This window comes from Diadema setosum, chromosome 2 (assembly GCF_964275005.1).
Source record: "Diadema setosum chromosome 2, eeDiaSeto1, whole genome shotgun sequence".
NCBI lineage: Eukaryota > Metazoa > Echinodermata > Echinoidea > Diadematoida > Diadematidae > Diadema > Diadema setosum.
In genome coordinates this window covers 3,374,779-3,397,981 of record NC_092686.1, presented here as the reverse complement: position 1 = coordinate 3,397,981, position 23,203 = coordinate 3,374,779, and the positions used below count along the sequence as shown (strand labels likewise).

The 23,203-nt window shown below is 37.3% G+C and overlaps 1 protein-coding gene across 1 annotated transcript; it reads left to right on the top strand.

Moving 5' to 3' along the window:
• The first annotated feature begins 616 nt into the window (after window positions 1-616).
• Window positions 617-22,270, top strand: LOC140246381 (uncharacterized). The gene is made up of 19 exons (XM_072325849.1): window positions 617-623; window positions 1,406-1,630; window positions 3,132-3,317; window positions 4,156-4,347; window positions 5,159-5,425; window positions 6,355-6,489; window positions 6,748-7,002; window positions 8,327-8,436; window positions 10,259-10,475; window positions 11,323-11,442; window positions 12,089-12,219; window positions 13,188-13,334; window positions 14,442-14,627; window positions 16,065-16,457; window positions 16,944-17,096; window positions 17,735-17,859; window positions 18,955-19,238; window positions 19,738-19,804; window positions 21,685-22,270. Exons 1-19 carry the CDS (start codon window positions 617-619, stop codon window positions 22,268-22,270), a joined length of 3,786 nt encoding a protein of 1,261 aa, XP_072181950.1.
• Window positions 22,271-23,203: the final 933 nt, after the last annotated feature.

Below are 23,203 nucleotides of genomic sequence, written 5' to 3'. Positions count from 1 at the left end.
TCGATTGAAAGGACAGTTCATAAAACTGGGGAAAAATGATTTTTTTTTTCAATCGACAAAGTTTGTCGTCACTACGACGACCTTGGCTACAATCCATTTGATACATGCTTGTACGCGACATTGGCGAAATACATAATGTATCTCTTATACATCGTGCTCACCACCGCTTAACAGTAACTGGAGTTTAGTCAGTGGAGCAAACTATTGCATAATGTCGTACTCAGTAACTCTGTTCCAAACGCCATAGCAATGTGGCAAAGTGACTGGGACATACATTATTAAAGGCGGTTTGTCAATACTGAGCGTAATCATCCTTTCCGCCGCTTTTTAATGAAACTTTGTTCATGATTTAGAAGATTCCGTCATGCTTAACTCCCCAGAGCTGATAAACCCTGTGTGCCCAAGTTCTTCCTTCGCGAGGCTTGACAGTTTGTCGGCAACGATCGTATTCCAAATACCCGACCAGCCCTTCACTGAATACATTTTGGAAAGCAACATCGCCAATGGAACGGTGGTTGATGTACCATCAACATCAGTTGTCACTTTCGCTATAACGGATCATCCAGATTACAACTGCAGCTTCACAGTGGAATTTACTGGTGAGAAGGCAGGAACGATGGGAGGCAATAGCCTAAGAGGAGGATAAAATGAAAGGCAGAATCTGTAATGGATAGTTATGCATTTGAAGCGTAATGTGGTTAGCTTTGCCTATTAAATTTCATGCAACTTCCATTGAACTATCATCATAATCATGTATTCATAAGAGTGAATGCCGATGTTTTCCATCATACTGCATGCCATGAAATCGGCCTGCCTTTTGATTTGCTTAGACAAATTTGTTAGGTAAGATCAGTCAAACTCCTTCATAGCTCATAAACAATTAAAATACAAATATCCCGGTATGTCACAGAAAAGACTGACTTCCGAATATATTTTCCCTTCTCAAGGAAAGAACAGGAGATGTCAGCCATGTCAATGCACTATTAGTATACGTCACATGCCGACTGGCTTCTAAAGTGCAATCTCCTGCAGCACATTCATTCATTAAGTGTTTTATTTCATTTTTCGACAAAAACATATAAACATCACTTTTTTGGTAACAGAAAAAAGGTGCCTAAACTATGTAACATGAAAAGAATGTACAATGATTGTACCACCTTACAACAATTACACACTATCATAAAACTCAAGTGATTAGAAGTAACTAAACAGTATGCAAAATTCGAAAAATTGAGGGACCCACTAAAAAGACAAAGCTTGTAGAATTTGGGCCCCTCGATGTTTAATGTTAATACTTTCGTGAGATATGAGAGAGGCCTTACTTACATGACCTTATAACTTCAGGTACCCGGTCGAAGTCTGCAGTTACTTTCGCATTTCTTCCCACGTCTCTATCACATATCAGAAGTGACCTGTACCATTTCAGCATACCCGTCACCAGAACTTATTTTCAGCACGTCCTCCAACGATGTTGATCCGCAACGTCAGGAGCAGTGCTTGCCGGGTAGTGACGTCCTTTTCGGAACGACGTGTACATTTGATTGCCGCGATGGCTACAATTTGACTGGCTCGCCAACGGTCACGTGCCTGGGTAGCGGAGACATCTCCAACCAATTGCCGAATTGCGAAGGTTCGTTCCGTTGCTACACTTGTTTGTTGTCCCCGGCTTTGAAATTAGCACTATAAAACATTTTGCATGTGTTTAAAATCTTTATTACACGCTTCAACCCAGTTTCTCACTTATCAGGATATCCACGAACGTTCAATTTTGTCATTCTTATTTCGTATATATATCTCTTCGGTGACTTCACAAATTGACAATTATTATCATTGCTATCTTGATCTCCCCTTATCCCAGTACTCATGTGCGCAATTCCCGAGTTACCCGACAGATTGTATCCCGACACAGACGAATGTGATTCGGGAATGCTGATTGATTTTAATGAGTCATGTTCGTTCTCGTGTGCGGAGGGATACAACCAAAACGGGACGTCTCTCGTCACGTGTTTGTCAACGACTCGTCTTTCAGCTGACCTACCTACATGCCAAGGTATTAAAAGCATTAACTCAAAACATGTTAAGCTTGCCAACTGTGTGGATTTTATAAACAAGACCAGACACAAGAGGTGGCATTAGTAGTATCTTATATAGTGATATGATCAAATACGTCACCACCTAAAGGGACTGTACAGTACTGGTTGAGGTGGGGATTCATGTTTTGAACATTCCTAAGTGAGATAATGAGAAACCTCTTTTGAAATATGAAAGAGCATGTAATCTTAAGAAGGATTCAGTGTTTACAATTGTATTTGATGAAAATTAATTTTTAAATGGCTGAGATATAAAAAAAAAATGATAATAATAAAAGGCGACAGGTCACGCCTTTTATTAGGATCTCTTTGTTTCAGCTTGTTTTTGGATATCTCAGCCATTTCAAAACTGATTTTCATCCAATAAATTTTGATACCCCTTAGAATTGCATGCTCTTTGACATCTCATACAGTGGTTTCTGAATATTTTGCAAAACGTTAAAAGCTAAATCCGCACCTCAACAAGAACTGTACACACCCTTTAATAAATGCAATATACGGATTGATGCATAGATTCATGTAGAGAAATCAATGACTCTACATAAAATGTTAAACCTATGTTGTGTATTGGTATATAGGTTACCCGCACTGGTTCTACTTTCTGCTATAATCTCTACTCAGCAGCCTGTTCAAGTAGTGAGATGTAATCCGTGCTCAACTATATGGTCTCCTTTCAAGTATTTTTTTTTTTACGGGGTGTTCATTCGTTGACCAATCTTCTCTTTCATGAAAATGTAACTACTCAGTAGAAATAATTGGTTATACAAATTTGGCGGTAGATTACTTTTAGTGCAAGTAAAATTGTATTTGAATTGTGTGCACAGTTGGCATTTTTTTCTTTGTGGGAGAATGTTTTATGTTGCAATAATGACGCTTCTTTATAGATACAAAAACTGCAATCTACCAATACGAGATTATCCACGAAAAATCAGGCTTCAAGCCAGCTTCTTCCAGGCGAGCTTCAAGCGGAAATAACAAACAACGGCTAGAATGGTTGAACTTTGATTTTCAATGAATATTCTGTTCCTTCTAACCGCACAGTGTCAACCTGTGACGTGCCACAGTTCCCCCTATATCTTATGTCATCGTCTTGCTCGGAGGGGCAAACAGTGGTTTTCAACACAACCTGTAGCTTTGCCTGCCAAACGGGCTACACCCTAGTTGGTAATTCGTCATTAAATTGCCAAGCTGATGGCAGCTTCTCAGCGTCTCTACCCACATGTGAAAGTAAGTTTCTCTCATTGTAACTTGAATTGAATATAATTATACGTTTCTTTTTTGGATTTGTTTTTGTTTTTGTTTGTTTTTTGTATGCCGGGTTTGAAATCAGACATTGTTGCTGTTGCTGTCCCAGTCTTGTCTTATGCTCATTACTCTGTTTGTTGTTGTTTTGTGTGTAACTTTTGTCCGTCTGTCTCTTAGTGGACTGCCAAACTTTTTTGTGACAAACTTTTTGTTCTGATTTGTTGCTGTTTTCAATTCAATTTTTGCATCGAGCTTTTAATACAAGAGGGGCCCACACTCTACAAGCATTGTCTTTTTAGTGGGTCCCCTCGTTTTTTCACACAGTGCATATTTTGACATCTATTTCACTTCCCTTACCCCAGCAACTATTGCAATGCAAACGCTACTGTTAATTTGTTTTCTAGTATTGTTGTTTTCTCTGTACAATTTAATGCATTGCTTCTGTCCCTCAAGAAAGTGAGATTTATGTTTGTATATTGTGGAAAAAACAAATAGGTTTGAATTTGAACTTGAACATTGCTGGGATGCCTTATTCCAGATGAAGCCAAACTCTCCGACATAAAAGCTCTTTAGGATCGGGATTTTTTTTTTCTCGGACTGAATGTTATCAATATCCTTCATCCCGTTTTTGTGAGAATGTCTCTTGTCAACACGTTGTGTTTGCTTGCTTGCAATGCCATTTGGTAGAAGCAAAGCCCTAAATATTGAAATAGATTTTAAAGTTTGATAGAGCTTTGAATGACTGTGAAACATCGAGGCATAATTCAAGCACCATGTACACGTTTCTTGACCAATATGTCCTAATCTGCTTTTCTCACAGTCGTGACGTGTTCGATCCCATCATTCCCTGCAAATCTTACCACTGCGATGTCTGGTTGCGAGGAATATTCTGAAATAAACTACGACACCTTGTGTGAATATTCCTGTCAGGACGGGTATGCCCTTGTTGGCAATTCAACACTGCGATGTCAGGAAGATTCTATGCTGTCAGCAGAGCTGCCTGTTTGTGAAGGTAAGCATGGTAGTCGATTCCTTTGCCTTTCTGCAGGTACCTAATAACCTTTCTACAGGGACGTATAGGTCCCTGATAAACCACTTTTGGTTGGGTGCAGCCGTTTGTCTCCATTATTGTGTACACTTGCACGCATGATAGAAATAAAGATATCATGAAAAGTTTTTGGTATGATATCCATCGGATAATAATATAGCATTCATAATGAGTATATGTACTGTACATTGATGGTAGAAAACATAATTATAGTATATCCATTCATCGCATTTTTGCTAATAAGGAGTTATTTGGATATTAGATTTTGAAAAAAATGAAAAAAACACAGATAAGTATTGAAATTGTCTATACCAAAGAAATGGCTTTATATGGTGTTAAATTATGTATTTCTTCCATCCTCTGTATAATCATGTTGCTTCGAGAAATCGTCAATAGATTTTATCATTAAAAAAAAAATGGTACCTAACTAAGTATGGAGTGCGTACTAACCAATGATGAAATCAAACGGTTTTTTTCCCCCGGGGGGGGGGGGGGGGGAAGAAACCAATGTTGCTGCTCGTCAGGACATGATCTTGGCTGCACCAGCCATAGAGGATCTATGGATCATATGGAAACTTATGGATATTCAGGGGCAAAGGATTTAAGAGATGCTGCAACTTTGAATTGATATTGCTCTCGGGGCGACATCGTCGTGGTTGAAGGACTGCATAAGTTTAGAAATGACAGGTGTTTTGCGGTATCAGTTTGACTAAGGACTCGATATCTCATATCTTTGTGATAAAAATTTATTCCCTTCCACTAATGTTCTTGTCAGAAATCGATTTCTGCAAGACCTTCTCTCCCTGTCCGACCGTTGCCACTTGCACCAGTGCCTTTAATTCATTCTCCTGCGACTGCAACGCGGGTTTTAACACACAACGGACTGAGAGCGGAGGGACGGTGACTTACTCCTGCGTCGACATACAGGAGTGCAACGCAAATCCTAGTCCGTGCGACGTTAATGCTGTATGCAACAACTTTCCTGGAAGTTTTGTGTGCACCTGCTCTGAAGGTTTCCAAGGCAACGGATCGTATTGTGAGGGTAAGTTTATAATTATTCACTATCATGCGGTGGATGTCAAGCTGTCAAGGATGCATTTCAGATTTAGTTTAATCTTGTGTTGAAGTAATTTGTGTAGAATGTCTTTTTTTTTTAATAAATGCAATATGTATATTTTATCATTCTTTATTTCACCAAAGCAAAGGAACATATCAAAAACAAACATATACATCAATATTTGGATACGATTGCAAACACATCAGTAATCAAAAACAAACATATACATCAACATTCAGATACGATTGCAAACACATCAATAAAACAGTAAAAAAAAAAAACCCAAAATAGAATGACAGTCATATGTTCAAAGGTTGTAGGTATGCTATGGTAGGTAGCAGCCGGAAAGAAAAATCACTTATTTTCAGCTGACCTAAAAATATTCATTCAATTTTCAATTATGTAATGTGTTCAATTCAATTCAATGAATATGTTCAAGAAATGATTGACCAGGTGTAATTTTCTCTCCGTGAACCCATGAACAGGCTATTTCATGGAAGAAAATTGTCATGTTGACATAGAAAACTATAAAGAGCGATTTAAGGTTGATTTTTTTTTTCAATCAGTTTTGGTCTTTTTTTATACACTACCAAAAGATGATGGTAATGACGGATAACTTACGATGGGTATAAAAATATAACGGGGTAGAAGCGCGTAATCTTTAGGGAACGAACTTTGTATATTTGACAGTATAGGAATTCACAGAGTAATCTAAGTTATTAACCAATACAGGAATAATTCTGGTACCTAATGTACAGAATGACAAACCTTTAGGGTTTAACAAACCTCTTCGAAGAGGTGGTTAGCCCCTCGACTTTATCTTGGGACTTAAACATCAAACTATTTGACGGATCATTAGAATGTCCGCTTCCAAGCCTGTCAGCATGTTTACAATGTTTCTTATTTTCTACCAGCCGTGAACCCTTGCCTATCGGAGCCCTGTCAGAATGGTGGTACCTGCAACCCGTCCGCCGATGATACCAGCTACTCCTGCACTTGTCCGACGTCTTATACAGGAATCAACTGCAATACAGAAATAATTCCTAATGGTTGGTTGAGTGATTTTTTTCTCATATCATCTTTTAAAACTAAGCGTACACCAGTTTATTTACTTGAGAGCACAGTTTTGTTTTGTTTTTGTACTTTTCTCACCTCCATATGCAATGTTTTCTGTAATAACATCTCAAGCTTACATTTACTTTTGATTTTGACTTCAAAGAGTTTGTTGCTCACTCTGAGATGTTTTTCCTGTCATCTATTAGTGTCTAGAAATAATAATATATGTTTTATAAAATGATATATTTCAGAGCCGCCTTCCGTTGTCATGGATCTGTCACCAAAAGAAGTGGACGCATTGAGTCGAGTTGAGTTGCACTGCTCCTTTAGGAATGTGGAAAGCTTCGACTGGTACAAGGGAACCACAGTGATTAGTGGGAACACCAATACATCTCCTCTCGTCATCAATCCAGCTCTTGCCGAGGATCAAGGCTACTATTTCTGTCAAGGAATTGGGACTAATCAAGATATTGTGAACACGAGTAGGGCATTATTGACTGTGAAAGGTGGGTGAAGTTGTGAACCATTGGCCATAACCATTTCCTAGTCATTCATATTTTTTTAAAGAAATTTTATTCCCATTAACATTCATGTACAAAATAAATGTCACATACAATACATATAGACAAATGATCCAAAATTGACAGGCAACTACTTAACGACTGAATAATGTAGATACGATTCCAGTTGATATTATAGATACTAAACTTTAGTTTTTTTCAGACACACAGAAAACTACTTTCTTCGCATGCTTTAAAAATTGACGAAATTGGCTAAAATGTAATGATTTCTTTTTATTTCTTACAGAAATTATGAAGTACCTTGCATACAAATAAGCCAGTTGTGACATGTTGGGTTTTCTGTAGAACTAAGTTTAAAAGCACTTATGGCAATTTGAGTTTGAGTCTGTAACATAATTTGTTGTATTTTAGCAATAAACCTTTTTGTAACAACACATTCCCAAAACAAATGTGCAATTGTTTCTGTGGAGCTCAATAGTAAAACGTACAGAGGTGTGTGTCAGATAGTCCAATTGCAAAAAGTAATTTATTAACACCAATATTTCTATGCAGACATTTATACTGAAAATAACGAAGTCTTTGATTCAGGGTAGATATAAAATAACATAGTATATTTTGATTTAAGTCATTCATGCTTCTGGGAGACCAATCTAGACAATGGATGATTTCTGAAGTCATTCTACAAATTACGGTCTCTCAATCTTCCGATACTTGCTTTATAAGTATACAGAATTTGGACACCTGATTTCAAATATTAGACAATCTTCAGTTCATACGCGCGTCGATATCAGCCACGTCTTGTTTTTTGTTACTAGGAGACAGGTGTAACAGGCGCTAGTGGAGTCTAGGCCTGTGTCTAATGACTGTGATTTCGCACCGATCTCGTGCCTGACAAAATCAAGCACTCCCGCCACCCCGACCGTGCCGGCGTTGCTGGTTCTTTCCAATATTAATTGAATGCAAGCAAAAGATAAAAATTGTGATTTTTGACATTCTTTCAAAATTTGCGGTGAAAATGATATTTTTTGGTAAAAAAGTGATTGACTGTAATAATAATTCTGCCCGTATGTCATTCCTCAGTACTGTTGCAATAATTTCAGCATGGATGTCGAGCATTAACGAAAAATAATGTCGAATGTTTTTTCTAGAGCCTTTTTTTATGTTTGGCTGGTCTACTAATACAGTTACTCCAGAAATTCATCAAATTTTCTTCCGGTAATGTTCATGTATGTGAATGCATTGGTTTGTGTCTGTGTGTATCTTTTGCCGATACCTATGTAATGTCTTTGAACATCGTTTATGATTGCAGGAGTTGTCACCTTCGTTGCTTCAACGTCTTTCAATTTGAACTTCACCACTGCGCTCTTAAATAAGCTGTCACAACAGTATCAAGAAACCTCTACTTTTCTTCAAACCACGGTGAGTATGTTGTGTAATAACTTCGTCTATACTCTTTCCTGTCTAGTTGTTATATATTACCCTTTTACTTAACAAGGAAACTCGGTGAAACTCTCTGAAGTTAAAAGATAGAACAGTACTTTTCACCGTCACAAGACGTTTTCAGCAAACTTTATATATTTGATGTGTACATTTTCTAGTATAGTTGTTTACTGTATATACTTCACTAGACGGGTCTTGTACTGAGCTATTCAACACATTCCCTTAGTGTCTTGGCAGAAGTTAAGATTGAAATTTTGGTCAATGTTTAACCCTAACTAGGCCGGGGGGGGGGGGGGGGGGGGCTCCGAGGCCGCGGCGATGTTTCATGACTTTTTTCTTTCGAGTCTCCCGCATCGTTTGACACCCAATTTGCGATGCCCGGGCGCGCTGTTCCGAAGTTACTCGTACAATGTAAGTATGTATATGAAGGTCACACCAATAATTGCTCAAAAACGTGAATTCACGTACAACTTCAATGCAAACTGTGCTTACAGGCAAATTTCATGAAAGCATGATTATTTAGGGGTTTTAGTGATTAAAATCAATTAATAACATATCTTCATACTCGTAACAATGTCGCGGACAAATTTCATTGAAAAACAATGAAAAACAAGAAAGGTAGAAAAAACAAGGAAATAGATAACAATTTCAATAAAACAATAAAATACTTCAGAAATTCTTCTGATGGCACAAATTTTTTTCTCTTACATTTGCTGAGGACACTGAAAAGAATATTTACTCAAAAATGTGCCTGTTTTGAGCTTTATTTAGTGATTTATACCAAAAATTCTGGTCCCATGCATTATTATGCATAAATGAGCATAATTTTATAGCATAAATGATAATTCTTTTAAAATCAATTTCACCGTATTTTAGATTACGTCACAGACGATGTGTGTGCCAGTTTTCGTCGCGATTTTACTTATCATGTCACTGCTTACTCATCGGTTTACACATACACACCAGTATTGCATGTTGCTTTCACCTTCAGAATGATTAAAGGACAATTCCAGTTAAAAGTTAGTAAAAAAAGGAAGAAAGAGTAAAATGTTCTTGAACAGTCAAGTTGATATGTAAGATTATGTAATTAAGCTGATGTCATCGCCCTGCAACTTTTACACAGAGTTTGTATACAAAATCTTGCAATTTGCAAGTTTTTTATGTTTGTTTATTTGTTTGTTGTTGTTGTTGTTGTGTTTGTTTTTGTTGTTGTTTTTGGGGGTTCGAACGCGATCATTCAACAGTCCCAAATCCTAATACATGTATCTCTGGCCGATCATTATTTTGGTGTTACTTAGCCAGGATTAACATAAGGTTTTACACTTTTATTATAGTTTCTGTACACGATCAATGACAAATTGTGATAATATGACATTATCAGTTCACTCGCGTGCATATTCATATCAACTGTTCGAGAATTGTTTTGCAAAAAAAAAAAAAAAAGAATGGATCATCTTTAACAATGCCTAACTATTTTCAATCAGATTTTGATAAAATTGTCATTTTTGTGCTTATACTACGTTTGTCTTTTTATTACTAAAGGTATCTGTGGTCCAGAATTGTCGTTTAGGTTTATTTTCAAGACATTCTCACTCAAACACAGTAAATTGTGGAATAAATTCTCCGTTTACTCCTTATTGGTTGCCATGATCACAGCCTGGCCAAGTTCGTTGCTCTGTGAGGAAATATCACTTGTTGGTGTAAAAATCGAATCTACAGGTTTTTGACGTAGAACCATAGCTACGCGGGAATCTTGTTTTACACTGACACATTAGTGTTATAAATTCTGTCTTGGGTAAAGCTCGAGACGGCCATTCAGAACGGGCTTCCCCAACAAGTATCGGTGGTGATCAACAAGTTAGAAGAAGGAAGCGTGGTGGCAGACTACCAGATCTATCTGTATAATGGGACAGCTTCAGATGGTGATCAGCTCGCAGAAATTGGCTCCATACTGACCGATTATGCCCAAAACTCCGGTGGTTTGGTTAATCCCAACTCAATTGGTCTGGTGAGCACGGGTAAGAAATTGAAACGGCTGTTCATATTTTCACCTCGTTTGTGACAACACTTTCACATTTTTGTTTCTGCTCACGTCCAGGGGGATTTGGTCAAAGAGTTGAATTAATCACTTCAAACTGTAGGATCTATAATGCCTCTTTCTCCTTGATTCCTCACATTAAAAAAATGGATACCATACTTTGAATAGACTTGAAACTAAGTCAAAACTTTTTGTAGGGTACAAGTTCTGAAAGAAAAGATAACGTTACCAGTTCTGTCCTTAATTTCATAATTTATTAGCTCGTACAAAATGAAGTGCTAAATAAAATACCACGAACTACTTAAGACCCCTATACTTCACACAGATTACTTAAAATGATTTCCTTACTCATTGTCTATACGCTGAAAAGTGGGAAATAGACTGGGTATTTTGCATTTCGTAGGAAAACGCTCTTGGGTTTTTAATCCTGACAATACCTCGGACATAAAGAACAACTGACATTAGAAGGCCACAAAAAACTACGTATGTAATGACTGGCTATTTCGCATTTCGTTCGAAAACGCTCTTGGGTTTTTAATCCTGACAATATCTCGGACATAAAGAACAACTGACATTAGAAGGCCACAACAAACTACGTATGTAATGATTGAAATATAGCTATCAACTTGTAGCAATAAGATTTCACACGATGAGATTCATTGAGTTCTAGCTCGAGAATGTTAGTTTTACATGTATTTAGTTATGAAAATAGGACTGCTCCACGAGTTAAATATTCGGCATGGGAGTCAGTGGAGCGGTGTCAAATCCTACATTCCGTCACCACGATGATAGATTAATGTTTGATATTCTTCTACATCTCCTTACAGTCACATGTCCTCCGAAGACTTTTGTAACTCAATACGGAAATGCATCATTTCCGTCCGGTGACCTTGGCAGTAGAATTAATGCGACAGATGGGCCAGTCTGTCCCGAAAGCAAAGTCAATCGTAAGTACCGCCAATGCCGTCATCTCGCATTCAGGTCGTAGCATAGAGAAAAACAAAGTTTCAGAACCAGCAATTTGAAACCCCATTGACGTCTTAATAATAATGATAATGCTAATAATAATAATGATAATAATATATAATAATATATAATATAATAACATAATAATGATGATGATAATAATAATGATAATGATAATAGTTATAAAATACATTTATCAGGCCCTTCACTGATGTTTCTAAGCGTCTTAGTCAGTAGCTGTCAGTAGTTATGAGAAAGTTGTAAGTAGGAGATAGACTTATTAGCATCTAATAACTCGTATTTCTTCACGAGACAGTGGTATCGGTTACGATGGCTCATTCAAATCAGATATGGCCTAAATGTCATCCGCTGACATGCCTCTGCTTGGTCTCAGAAACACGCTTTCAATAATGCCTTCTTACATAGATATGTTATAGATAGTGATTTAGAAATAATGAATCCTTAAAACTTTTGCCTTGAAAAAAGGTTATACACTGTATATGTACATAACATTTCTGGGAAAATATAATTCCAATGTTAAGCGGAAAAAAATGTCTTACATAATAGTTGTATTGATATAAGAACGAATAATCCTCACTACTTTTTGATTGGCCATGGACATGGCAGGTGGTCAGCCTGCCATTGTAGCTGAGTGCGAAGGAGATACGATCTCACCGTGTAACTGGGTGATGGAAGATGTGGACGAGACCTGTGGACGAGACCTCACCGCCGATGAGCTTCTGGAAATTCTGCAACAGGTAAAGCTATATACTCGGGTCTCGTACGCATTTCTGTTATGGGAAAACCTGAAATCAATATGTCTCTAATGTACCACTCGATAAGAAGACGGAATTTTATTCGCTTTCCATAATATTATGCTGCGATAAGTACCAAATCCAATCATGACAATTATATACACTCACTCATCAGTGCTTATAGTCATGTTCACTGTAAATCAGTGCTCAATGCTGTCTGCTATGTACCGTGTGTTTCTGTGGAAGTAATCAAACACAAGCACACACACAAACAAACAGAAAATCTGTATGTATGATTATTAGCCTTAAGCATAGTAAAATTGGACACTGAGATAATTTATTGAATAAACACACACAAAAAAGCAGTCCTTGCGTGTCAAATCATAACTATTTTTTACCATCTTTAACTTGAATCTTTCGCTGTTTAGAAGCTACCAGCTATGACATCACCTTGATTAGAGTTTTATCAATTTTTTTTTCTTTCGATTCTATTTTACTATTACTTTGTTTGAATATTTGTGGGGCAAAAGTCACAACAAATACAACACCACGTAGTGACTAACACCTACTTTCTTTTAAGTAATAATAATAATAATAATAATAACGATAATAATAATAATGATAATAATTGACAGTGCTTACATAGCGCATAACACAAAGTGATTATGTCCCTATTTTAAAGTGCATCATTTTGTCGCAATGTACTTCAGTGTTTTTTCAAGCTACTGCAAATGTTATAGAAATGGATTTGCATGAAAGATATAACAAGTTTTCATGCAATGAATCTGTGGACGATGAACCTCTCAGTCAAAACTAACATTACACAGCTATTCCGCAGTGTCAATTGGATTTGTTTTTCTAGTATTAGCGTTATACACCATGTTAAGGCAGAAACATTTTGTTCAAACTGTTGTGTTTATCCAACGAAACTCCAAGGACAGTTATCGATGGTTCGTTTCTAACGGTTGCAGGAACAAGTGACCACTGACAATGCAGAGGTGGTCGCGAATCAAACTGCTGAAATAACGGAAAACACAGAAAGTCTCACCGCAACTGGGCTCGAAACGGTTGCTGACATTCTCCAGGATATCGCTTCTGTAGAGTCCGGCGACACGGAGGTATTGTTCACAATTTCACTGGCGTCATTTCTTCCAGTCTATATTATATGTATATGTATATTTATATATATATATATATATATATATATATATATATATATATATATATAATATATATATATTTTTTTGGGGGGGGTGGGGGGGTCTGGTAAATATGATTTCATATGTCTTGGGTATACACAACAAAAACTACCTGTATGAAAAATTGTTTTATGTTTTGTAAGAAAATCCAGAAAATCATGGACGTTCTTTAATATTTGTTATCAAAATCCACCAACCAATCTTAACCAGCGAAATTTCCGGGCTTCCGTTCATAGTTTTTAGGGGGTGCCTCTTGGAGATGTAAGACTTTTCGAGAGAAAAATGAATGCACTTTACTTTCTTTATTTCTTTTTATTTTTATAGGGGAAGGCGATTTACAACCTACTGACATATTATTTTCTCTTTGAGGCTTATAATTACATCTGCAGTGACCATTTGCCAAGGTGTCTACTCCTATTACATCCTTACCTCCCCCTAACCCCCACCAAAAAGAAAACACTCTCGAGATGAGGCCAGGTCGACAAGATTAATTTCTTCACATGTCTCTATTTCCTCAGAGAGTGCCGAAATGTTTGGTTAAACGTGTAAGTTTGAAAACTGTGAACCACTAAAGGTGAAATCCCTCATAAGAATAAGCACTGTCCCAAAGCCAAAGCAGGATGTCCCCTACATCGGTGACATGTAATACGAAACATACCTAAGGCTCCTAATAAACCCACAAAGTTTGTCTCCGAGGACACCGTATTTTGCAGACAGTTTTCATGCGTAAGGTTTACGGAATGTAATTCGAACAAAGCATAAAAACATGCGAAAACAAAATAAGACATATAAGATTACGAAAACGATATCAAACAAAGATTGCAATTTCTGCAGAGCTATTCCTCGACTCGTTCTGCGAATGAATTACCGCGTAAGGATTTCTGCCGTGATGTCAACGATTTGATGAAATTGTGTACATCAAGTCGCAAGTAAATCGCATGTGTAGTGGGAATAGAGTGATTAAAATTGACAAGGTCCTAGTGAACATAATGGTGAAACTATATTGGTTGTATGATATCTCAACAGGTGACGGAATTGGTCGTGGATGTTGTCAGCAACATGGCAGACACATCGGATGATGAATTACAAATGGCGCAGGAAATGAGCGGTGCTGTTAGCAGAGCAGTACAATCCATGGAGGAACAGTTCGTTAATGTTGTGATCCCAGAAGACGAACCGCTGACAGTGACGCAGCCCAACGTAGCCGCAGTGGTAAGTCAATCAGAGTAAAGACATTGGTGTGGCAGTGTTTTGATAGTGATGACCTCATTTCTGTACCGTGTCTCAATATTACATTATATTAATCAGTAAAAATATTTTGACAGAAATAAAAACTCCGCTAGATAAAATTGTAACACAAAGAAAATATGTATTTAGTGATAAGGATAATGATGATAATGATCCTCCTTGTATAAGGGAGCCTTTCAGAGTTAACACCCCTCTAGCAATCCCCATAATCATTATCCTAGCATTGCAAGGTACCTGCAGTTATACACCTGGGTCGAGAAAGATTGGGTTGGTAAAGACATCTTGTACGGTACATGTCTTGTAAGACATCTTCCTTGAAGACATCTTGGACATAGGCACTTGACCGGATTCGAATTCGGGTCCTCCGATTGAAACTTAAATATCCCCATACCACAGCGCCCTCACACAAAATACCCGCAAAGTGATCCTTTGCCATCCATAATGTGAAATCCCATGTCAAATCCAGACTGTACTGCATGACCTTATAACTTACGTACACTGCATAATTGGTACAGTAGTTCGTAGGTCACGTGTTTGTACGAAATATGTATACTTCGGATGAACTATGGCATAATGGATAAAAATCTTGACTTTCAATCGGAGGTCCCGAGTTTGTTAAGTGCTTATTCGTCCTTGATGTTGTTACTCATCACACCCCTCTCGACAGAGGTGTATAAATGGGTACCTGGTTATACTAGGGTAATGATAAAGGCAGGGTCTTCTAGTAGAGCAGTGACAACACTGAAGACGCTACCTCCGATAAAGAAGACTATGTTTTGGTTATTGTCAGCCTAACCAAATCATGGTCTTTGAGGCATTACCAAGTTCCATGTATGTGTTTGTGATGTTGTATATTATTACAAATATGTTATAACCAGTCTGGAAATATAAATTTGTTCAAGAATTACAAGAAAGCACAGAGGTATATCAATGAGATATGTTTACATTATTTATACCCATATACGAAGAAAAAAATGGTAACGTAAGAAATGAAATTTTTTGACCGAAACAAACAGATGAGATTTGTCCCACTGTTGTCATTTTATTGTCAAGCGAAGAAAGTATAGATGACTATGTCAGAAGAAACTAAACGTTTGTATTCAATGTTAATTGGAATCGTAATCAGGTATAAACTGTTTGTAGCTGCCTGTCAAATTATGTTACTTGTTATATGTATCTTATGATGTGACATTTATTTGTACTTTAATGTTGATATGTGAATATAATTTCTTTGTAGAAAAAAAGAAAGACACGAAACGAAAACGGCTCCATGACCACGTGAATGTGACCGTTTACAAAGGACGAATCCATAATAATATCTTCAAGTGTAGTCGTCCTTGGCGTTGATACCTCTCTCTTTTTCTCTCTTTCATCGTCTCCCCCCATTCTCTTTCTTATAAGGTTGATGATGTTGCGCCGGACGAAAGTCAGGATGGTTTTTCAGTTCTTTTGACAGTCACAGGTGTCGATGATACCATTACAACCAATGATCTTCGTCTTGAGCAGGGAGATACCACAGAGACCCAAATTGTTCCGCCGGAAGCAAGCATTTTCATTCCGAGTGAGGTTGTTGCGAGTGCGGGTACAACCCGCTTTTTTGCTACCGGTTTCCGCGACCCGTCGCTCTTTCCGTTCTCATTCCAGAATGAAAATAACACCGAACATAACGGGACCGTTATCAACACGGAATTTAACAGGATCGTTAATTCTCGTGTCATATCGGCGTCTGTCGGGGATCGAGTGATAGAAAATTTGGACAAGCCTGTCAAACTTTCGTTCATGCCACTTATGGAGGTAAGCCATAGCGATGTTTGTAGATCTGTTTTTCATCTGGTTTGATGTTGCAGTGTGCTCTTTTTGTTAATCATCATCTTATATTTGGCACAGTAAGCATAGCAGGAAGGGTTAATTTCTGCACCAGTATTTAAAATCTGACAAGTTATACAGAGGAATGCAATCCAAATGATTTCAAACTAGCATCTCTTTACCTACACCCTATCAAAGATGAATTCACTTACACTATTCAGTACTCGGTTGGATAAGTTACTTTGATATGGTTGATCATCAGTAATCAAGAGAAATTGTCATTTCCAATCGAATGGAGGAATGCTGCACAGTTTGATCGCCCGTTGCACATCCGAACTTGTCACAGTCCTTCAGAGTGTTCAGTTGCTAGTAATAAGACTATAATCATAACTAGAATGAACAGTTTTACTTGGTAAGATCATTGGCCAGTTGAGCGTTGGATCATTTTCAAAAGCAACATTTGAAATCTTGCAGAATGCTACGAATCCAATCTGCGTGTTTTGGGACTTTGACGCTAACAACGGCACCGGTAACTGGTCCACCAGGGGCTGCCGGCTGAGCAATACCAGCACCGATGAACGACCGGCGTGTGAATGTGACCATCTCACAAATTTCGGAATTCTCATGGTGAGTCAAATGTTGTTAGTGATTATTAGACCGGTTACAATAAGATAATAAAGTCAAAGAGGGAAGTAATAAATTTGTCATGTTGGACCCACACTTCCAGACAAATCATGTTATTTAGCAAGTAAAAAAGAAAGACATAAAATAAAAGTGTATGCATCATTACGTTTTGATCACTTTTCGTGTCTCCGTCTCTTGGTTCCATTTCATTAAGACTCAATTAGAATAACAACACGAATGTTGTGTAAATGTGAAAGGTTGACAGTGGATCTTCTCATAACAGGGTGGTCGGTGGGGGATCCAGAGGGGGGCACACCGGGCGCCCCCCCCCCCCCCTCTTCATTTTCTGTTAAAACGAAAAAAGGGGGAAAGGGGGGGGGGAGGGAGGGCGTGCGCCCCTTCTCTAATTTTGCAAATGCGCCTCCCTTTTAAAGAATGTCTGGATCTACCCAAGATGGTGGAGATTATCAGTGAGGACTATGACGATTTTCAATGTAATGCTCATTTAAATAAACAACTGACTACGGACCAAAGACTCATACCTGTTTTGTGTGTCCATGATGTATACATGGAAATTTGTCCCGAGGATGAACTCTTCAGTCAAAAACATTTTTACTCTACTCTTTCCTTCTCTATACCAGGATATATACGGAGGTTCTGCAATCTCAGACCAAGTCGACTTCATCCTAGAAATCATCAGTTACGTGGGATGTTGCATGTCGATCTGGGGACTGTTAGTCACCATTCTAACTTATGCTTTTAACAGGTGAAAATTGCTTTCGACAATTTATTTGTTTGTTTAATTTCCGTCATAATCATACACAGAGATATAAAAGACATCATAAGGTACAATGAAAATAATACATCATGCATAGAATGAAACATACAAACATAGCAAATGTGTAGTGTGACACATCATCGATATGTGAAAAAGAATAGAATGTAGAATATTGAAAGATAACGACTGGATAGCCCATAATCAGCTGCACTTTTCTGGTGCCGCTGGTCTTCCATGGGGACCAGTTATAAAGAGGTAAGAAAGAAAAAAAAAAGTAGAAGGTTACAAATAAAAATACGAAATCATAATAATCTCATGAAATTTTGTTTTGTAGCAATATTGTACAAGATCTCAAGGCGATATAAACTTTTTGTGATGTGTAAATACAATTCTTCTATATCCAAGCAAATAGGGTAGATTTACGTAATTGAGATTTAAAGTAATTCAGAAAGGGACCGTTTAAAATCCTTCAGTGACGTGCAGTCACGGACAGCATGCGGAAGGGTATTATATAATTTGGCTCCCCTGTAGAAAAGTGCACGTTTGCAAAAGTTTGTCTTATGAGACATGCATCAACGAAATAGTTTAGTGTACCATTGTGTTGGTCATTTTGGATACGACAAAATCATCTGTTGTATCTAATTTTTCACTATTTACAAATAAAAATACATCTATTGGAATTTAAACTTTTGGCTGCTGTTTTAGCAGCAATCTTGGATAGCTTATAATCGTCAAGGTTGCACAAGTTGCATCATCCACATTCGGATGCACTCGAAATAGGGTAAAGCCATCAGACCTCTGGAACCCAGATTACACGGAGAGATGTAACTGCGTGACTGATAACCATAACAGTCGGATTATAATGATCGTTGACGATCTCTGTATATATGACAGGATAAATACATCTGAAAGTATGGAAACCATTCTAAGTCAGTCACATAATATCTCGAAAACAAAGTTGCGTTCTTTCTTAATATTTGTATGTTCCTTCAACGTTGGGAACTATCATTTTATCAAATGCATGGCCATTGTACGTGAGGAAGAATTAACAGTAGTTGCTTGGGAATTGTTTATGTCTTCCAGGAAATTACGGGATCGTAAACCAAACCAAATTTTGATTTCGTTGAGCTGCGGACTCCTTGGTCTGTACGTGACCTTTGTGCTGATGATCACCCTTGACACGGAGCGAGGGGTGGAAGAGGTCGAGCCTCTCCCATGCTGCATTCTGGCGGGCTTTCTCCACTACTTCATGCTGGCGTCGCTCTTCTGGATGGGGGTCGAAGGTTATAACATGCACGTCATGTTTGTGCGCGTGCTCAACACATATCTGCCTTACTTCATACGTAAGGCGTCGCTGGTTGCATGGGGTGAGGTTATATCGTACACTTCTGCACTTCTCAAATACCAATTTTCAATACTACCAACAGTCAGCAAACTGATGAAAATACATGACACACGCATTAATGTAGTTTCAGCCGGTTGAGTTGATAGATAAGCGTGCAGTGTCAAAAATGATGATGATGATGATGGCAGCCGAGATGACATTTAAGTTGTGATGATTTGAGGCAGGACTTAGACTGAATTGTTTATGATCTGCGTTTTCAGGGCATATGACTCTGTGCGCAGTCTTGATTCGTTGACTGCTTTTAAAAGACGTTGATATAAAATGACTCTTATAAATGTGGTGCAATTTCAATATGTAGAACATAGCTTTCACTTCACGTTGCTGGAGACATGAACAAAACGATTTCCTAAATTCACAGTGTAGTTCTATACTTAGATGATAAACACACTAATCTAAAAAAAAAAAGCCATTCATTAAAAAAAAAAAAAATTAGATGATAACGTTTTGATCATTCGTTCCAGGATGTCCTGCCCTCATCGTTGTCATAACTGCTGGAGCGACACGTCAAACATATGCTGAAACTGACTAGTAAGTTTTGTCGGTTGACCCCGAATCGTTCATCATAAAACACACACAGACAGACAATCACACACACACACACACGCAGACGCACACATTATATATATATATATATATATATATATATATATATATATATATATATATGTATATATATATATATACATATATATATATATAATACAACATACATAATTTGAATCAATGTTGAATCAGTCATGTAATTATTCCTGAAAATACATATTTTTGTAGCTAGTATAATATTGCGTTAAAATTGTATTTGTTTATTCTATTGTACTATTTCTAAGTCTCCGAATGTTCTATTCAAGGTAGCCAAATTAGATGATGACTACTGACTTCAAGGTGAACGCATTTATTCTAAACATGATTGACTTTAGATTTTTAAGTGCATCTGGGAAACACTTTGTGATAACGAATTATCAAGTCTTATATGTTGAAGGATTTGTGTGTGGATATTTTTATTTATTAGAGTCAGACTTATTTTGTCGATTACATGAGGTTTTTAGTTATTAGGAGATTGGGTACTATTAGCAAATTTACTGTTATAATCTCACGTATGTCGAGTATACTATGAGTTATTGGGAGATTGTATGATACCCGCAAATTAACTGTTACAATTTGTTGTTTAATAGAAAAGAAAAAAAAGAGTTGATTTATATTTATTCTCTCTAAATATAAATGCCTGATATATGGGATACAGGCATCAATTTTGTTAAGTCATTGAAGCGAATTTTATACAATTATGATTACATTAGAATCTACATAATCTACATTGGGTAATATTAACGAATTTACTGTTATAATCTCACGTATGTCGAGTATACTATGAGTTATTGGGAGATTGTATAATACTAGCAAATTAACTATTACAATTTGTTGTTGAATAGAAAAGAAAAAAAGAGCTGATTATTTATTTATCCTCTCTGAATATAAATGCCTGATATATGGGATATACGTATCAATTTTGTAAATTCATTAAGCCGAATTTAGTATAACCATGTTTACATTAGCGTCTACACTCATGAAAGGTTATCAGTATTTTCATTATACCTTAATTTATCCAAGCATTTCTAAGTTATTTTCTCTTAATTTTGATCTTACGTAAAGGGGTATCATCATCGTAATGATAAAGTATTATCTCATTAAAGTGGTTAATGCGGTATTTTCATCATTTATGTTCTCATCTGCCCATCCCTCTAGAAATTAATCTTGCTTCAGCAATTCTATGCTGCGTTTGGATTCTTTTGACATTAAAGTTCATCAAATGATTCATGGCAACATCAATTACATTAACAAGTTAAAGATCTGAGCAAGTGATCTGTCACTTTGGAGAACAATATACCTCAATAGTTTTTGTAACATATCCCCAGTAAGCTTTTTCCGATTATACGTTCAATTGACAAAAAAAAAGTTATTCTTAGCTGATAAATGACTATTTCTTTTCTTATGGGCTTGTTGATGATCTAAAAGGAGCCTTGTGTGTTCATTATCAGCATAAAATGGGATGAGCTGATGTTAGACAAGGAGGGGATATCAGAATTAAAGTATGATAGAATTGTTATATTCATGTTTATATCTGTAAAGATGAATATTCCTTCATCGCATGAAAAATTCAATTAGTATCAGGGGATCAACAAATCATACATTGCATATGAAAGTAATCCAACTTTGTTGGAGATAACTGAAATTTGCAGTTGAATTTGTTTTTCTCCACTGATCAAAGTGGGCCTAGTTCAGGGTGGGTTATGTTGTTGATGTTAGTACGATGACGAAATGCTATCCTCGTTCACACTGTATGAGGTGCTATTCAAAACCAAACAAAATTTTGAATATTAATATAATTTTCCCCTCCCTGTTTGTAACTGCAGTTGCTTCTTGACCCTTTGGCCGTTGGTCGGCGGCGTGCTCGTTCCTGTCGGTCTGATCATGATTTTCAACCTCGTAGTTTTCGTTCGTGTGATAAGACGACTCAACAAAACGGTCAAAGGTCGAATGATCGACGATACAGAAAAACGACAGCGCCTCCGACGCTTCCAAAACGCCATCTGCATTCTGCTGTTGATGGGCCTCACCTGGGCCCTCGGGTACCTGAGCATCATCAGACCGGCGAGTGAGGCTGTTCTCGCCGTGTTCACCGTGCTTAACTCACTACAGGGATACTTCATATTCATGCTCTACTGCGTGAGGCAACCGCAAGTCCGTAGAATTTGGCGGAGTCAATTCCGGTGCTGTTTGCCCGAGTCCATGCGGGCTTCCAGCTTTAGATTCACTTCTGAGAACACCAGTTCAACTTTCAAGAATAGTTCTGGAAGGCTCCTCCCGTCAGGAAGAAAGAAAAAAGCCAAGCAGAGTAACAACTCGAGTTCGCAAGGATTCCGCCCCGATAGCGTGGAAAGGACTCTCCCAGAAAGAGTACCGAGAGCGCCCTATGAAAACGAAGGATTCGATTCGTAAAGTGAAAGAAATACGCTGCAGGCCTACTGCACAGGTGTACTGGTATGTCGTGAAGAAAATGGGATTGGACTTTAAATGGAAGTGTGTTTTAAAAGTGGTAATACTCAGAGGCAGCTGAAGAAGCAAGAATTGTGCTAAGTACATCATAAGCGATATAAGGATTTGTCACAAGGTTAGAAAAAGCCTTTAAAGGGTGTTGTTGTTGTTTTTTTTTTATAATCAGAGCATTGTTTATAATTCTGACTGTGCTGGGTTGTTTTTCCGTCTCGCTCCTCAACACTATTTGGAAAAAGTCATTTCTAGCAATCACTGTGTTTTTGTCTTTCATTCCGTTGCTGTCTTCCGCTTTATCTTTGCTGAAAATGTATGAAAAACACAGATATTCAGATTATGTGCATATAATCGCAGAGTCATTACATTTTGTTTTTATATGATATATCTCATAATGACAGTACTTTGCTTGTGACATGTTTCTCAACTAAACAGCTTGCAGTATGAATATAATGATACACTTAACACGCGGAGAAACAAGGTTCCTAAATTTGAATCTTTTATATGAGTTTATATGATTATCAACGTGAAGAGTCCTTCATGTCTCATATTGGCTGCAAAGCGTAGTTCAATCGTGTATTCAACTTTGAAAGCGAAAATATGCAGCTCTGTGATGATAACATTTGAGCTTCAAAATGGAAAGGAAAATAAGAGTTTGCACGATTGATCATTTAGCGTATTTAAGCCTTATCAAACAAAGCGTTATGTGCATACAAACGACTTTTATTTCATTCTATTCTTCATGTTCAGAAACATTTCGAATAATCAATTACGCAGTATAATGTGAAACTTACAGTGCTGCTCTCAGTCTGTGCAATATATATTTTCTTTGTTTTACCTTCTTTTTTATTTATCGAAAAAAGCAAGTGTTTATGAAAATAC

Excerpts from the sequence above, each read along its gene's own strand:
- LOC140246381 (XM_072325849.1), top strand. Across the intron at positions 14,628-16,064 it reads AGCCCAACGTAGCCGCAGTG|GTTGATGATGTTGCGCCGGA; the intron begins GTAAGTCAATCA and ends CTTTCTTATAAG. Across the intron at positions 17,097-17,734 it reads CAAATTTCGGAATTCTCATG|GATATATACGGAGGTTCTGC; the intron begins GTGAGTCAAATG and ends TCTCTATACCAG.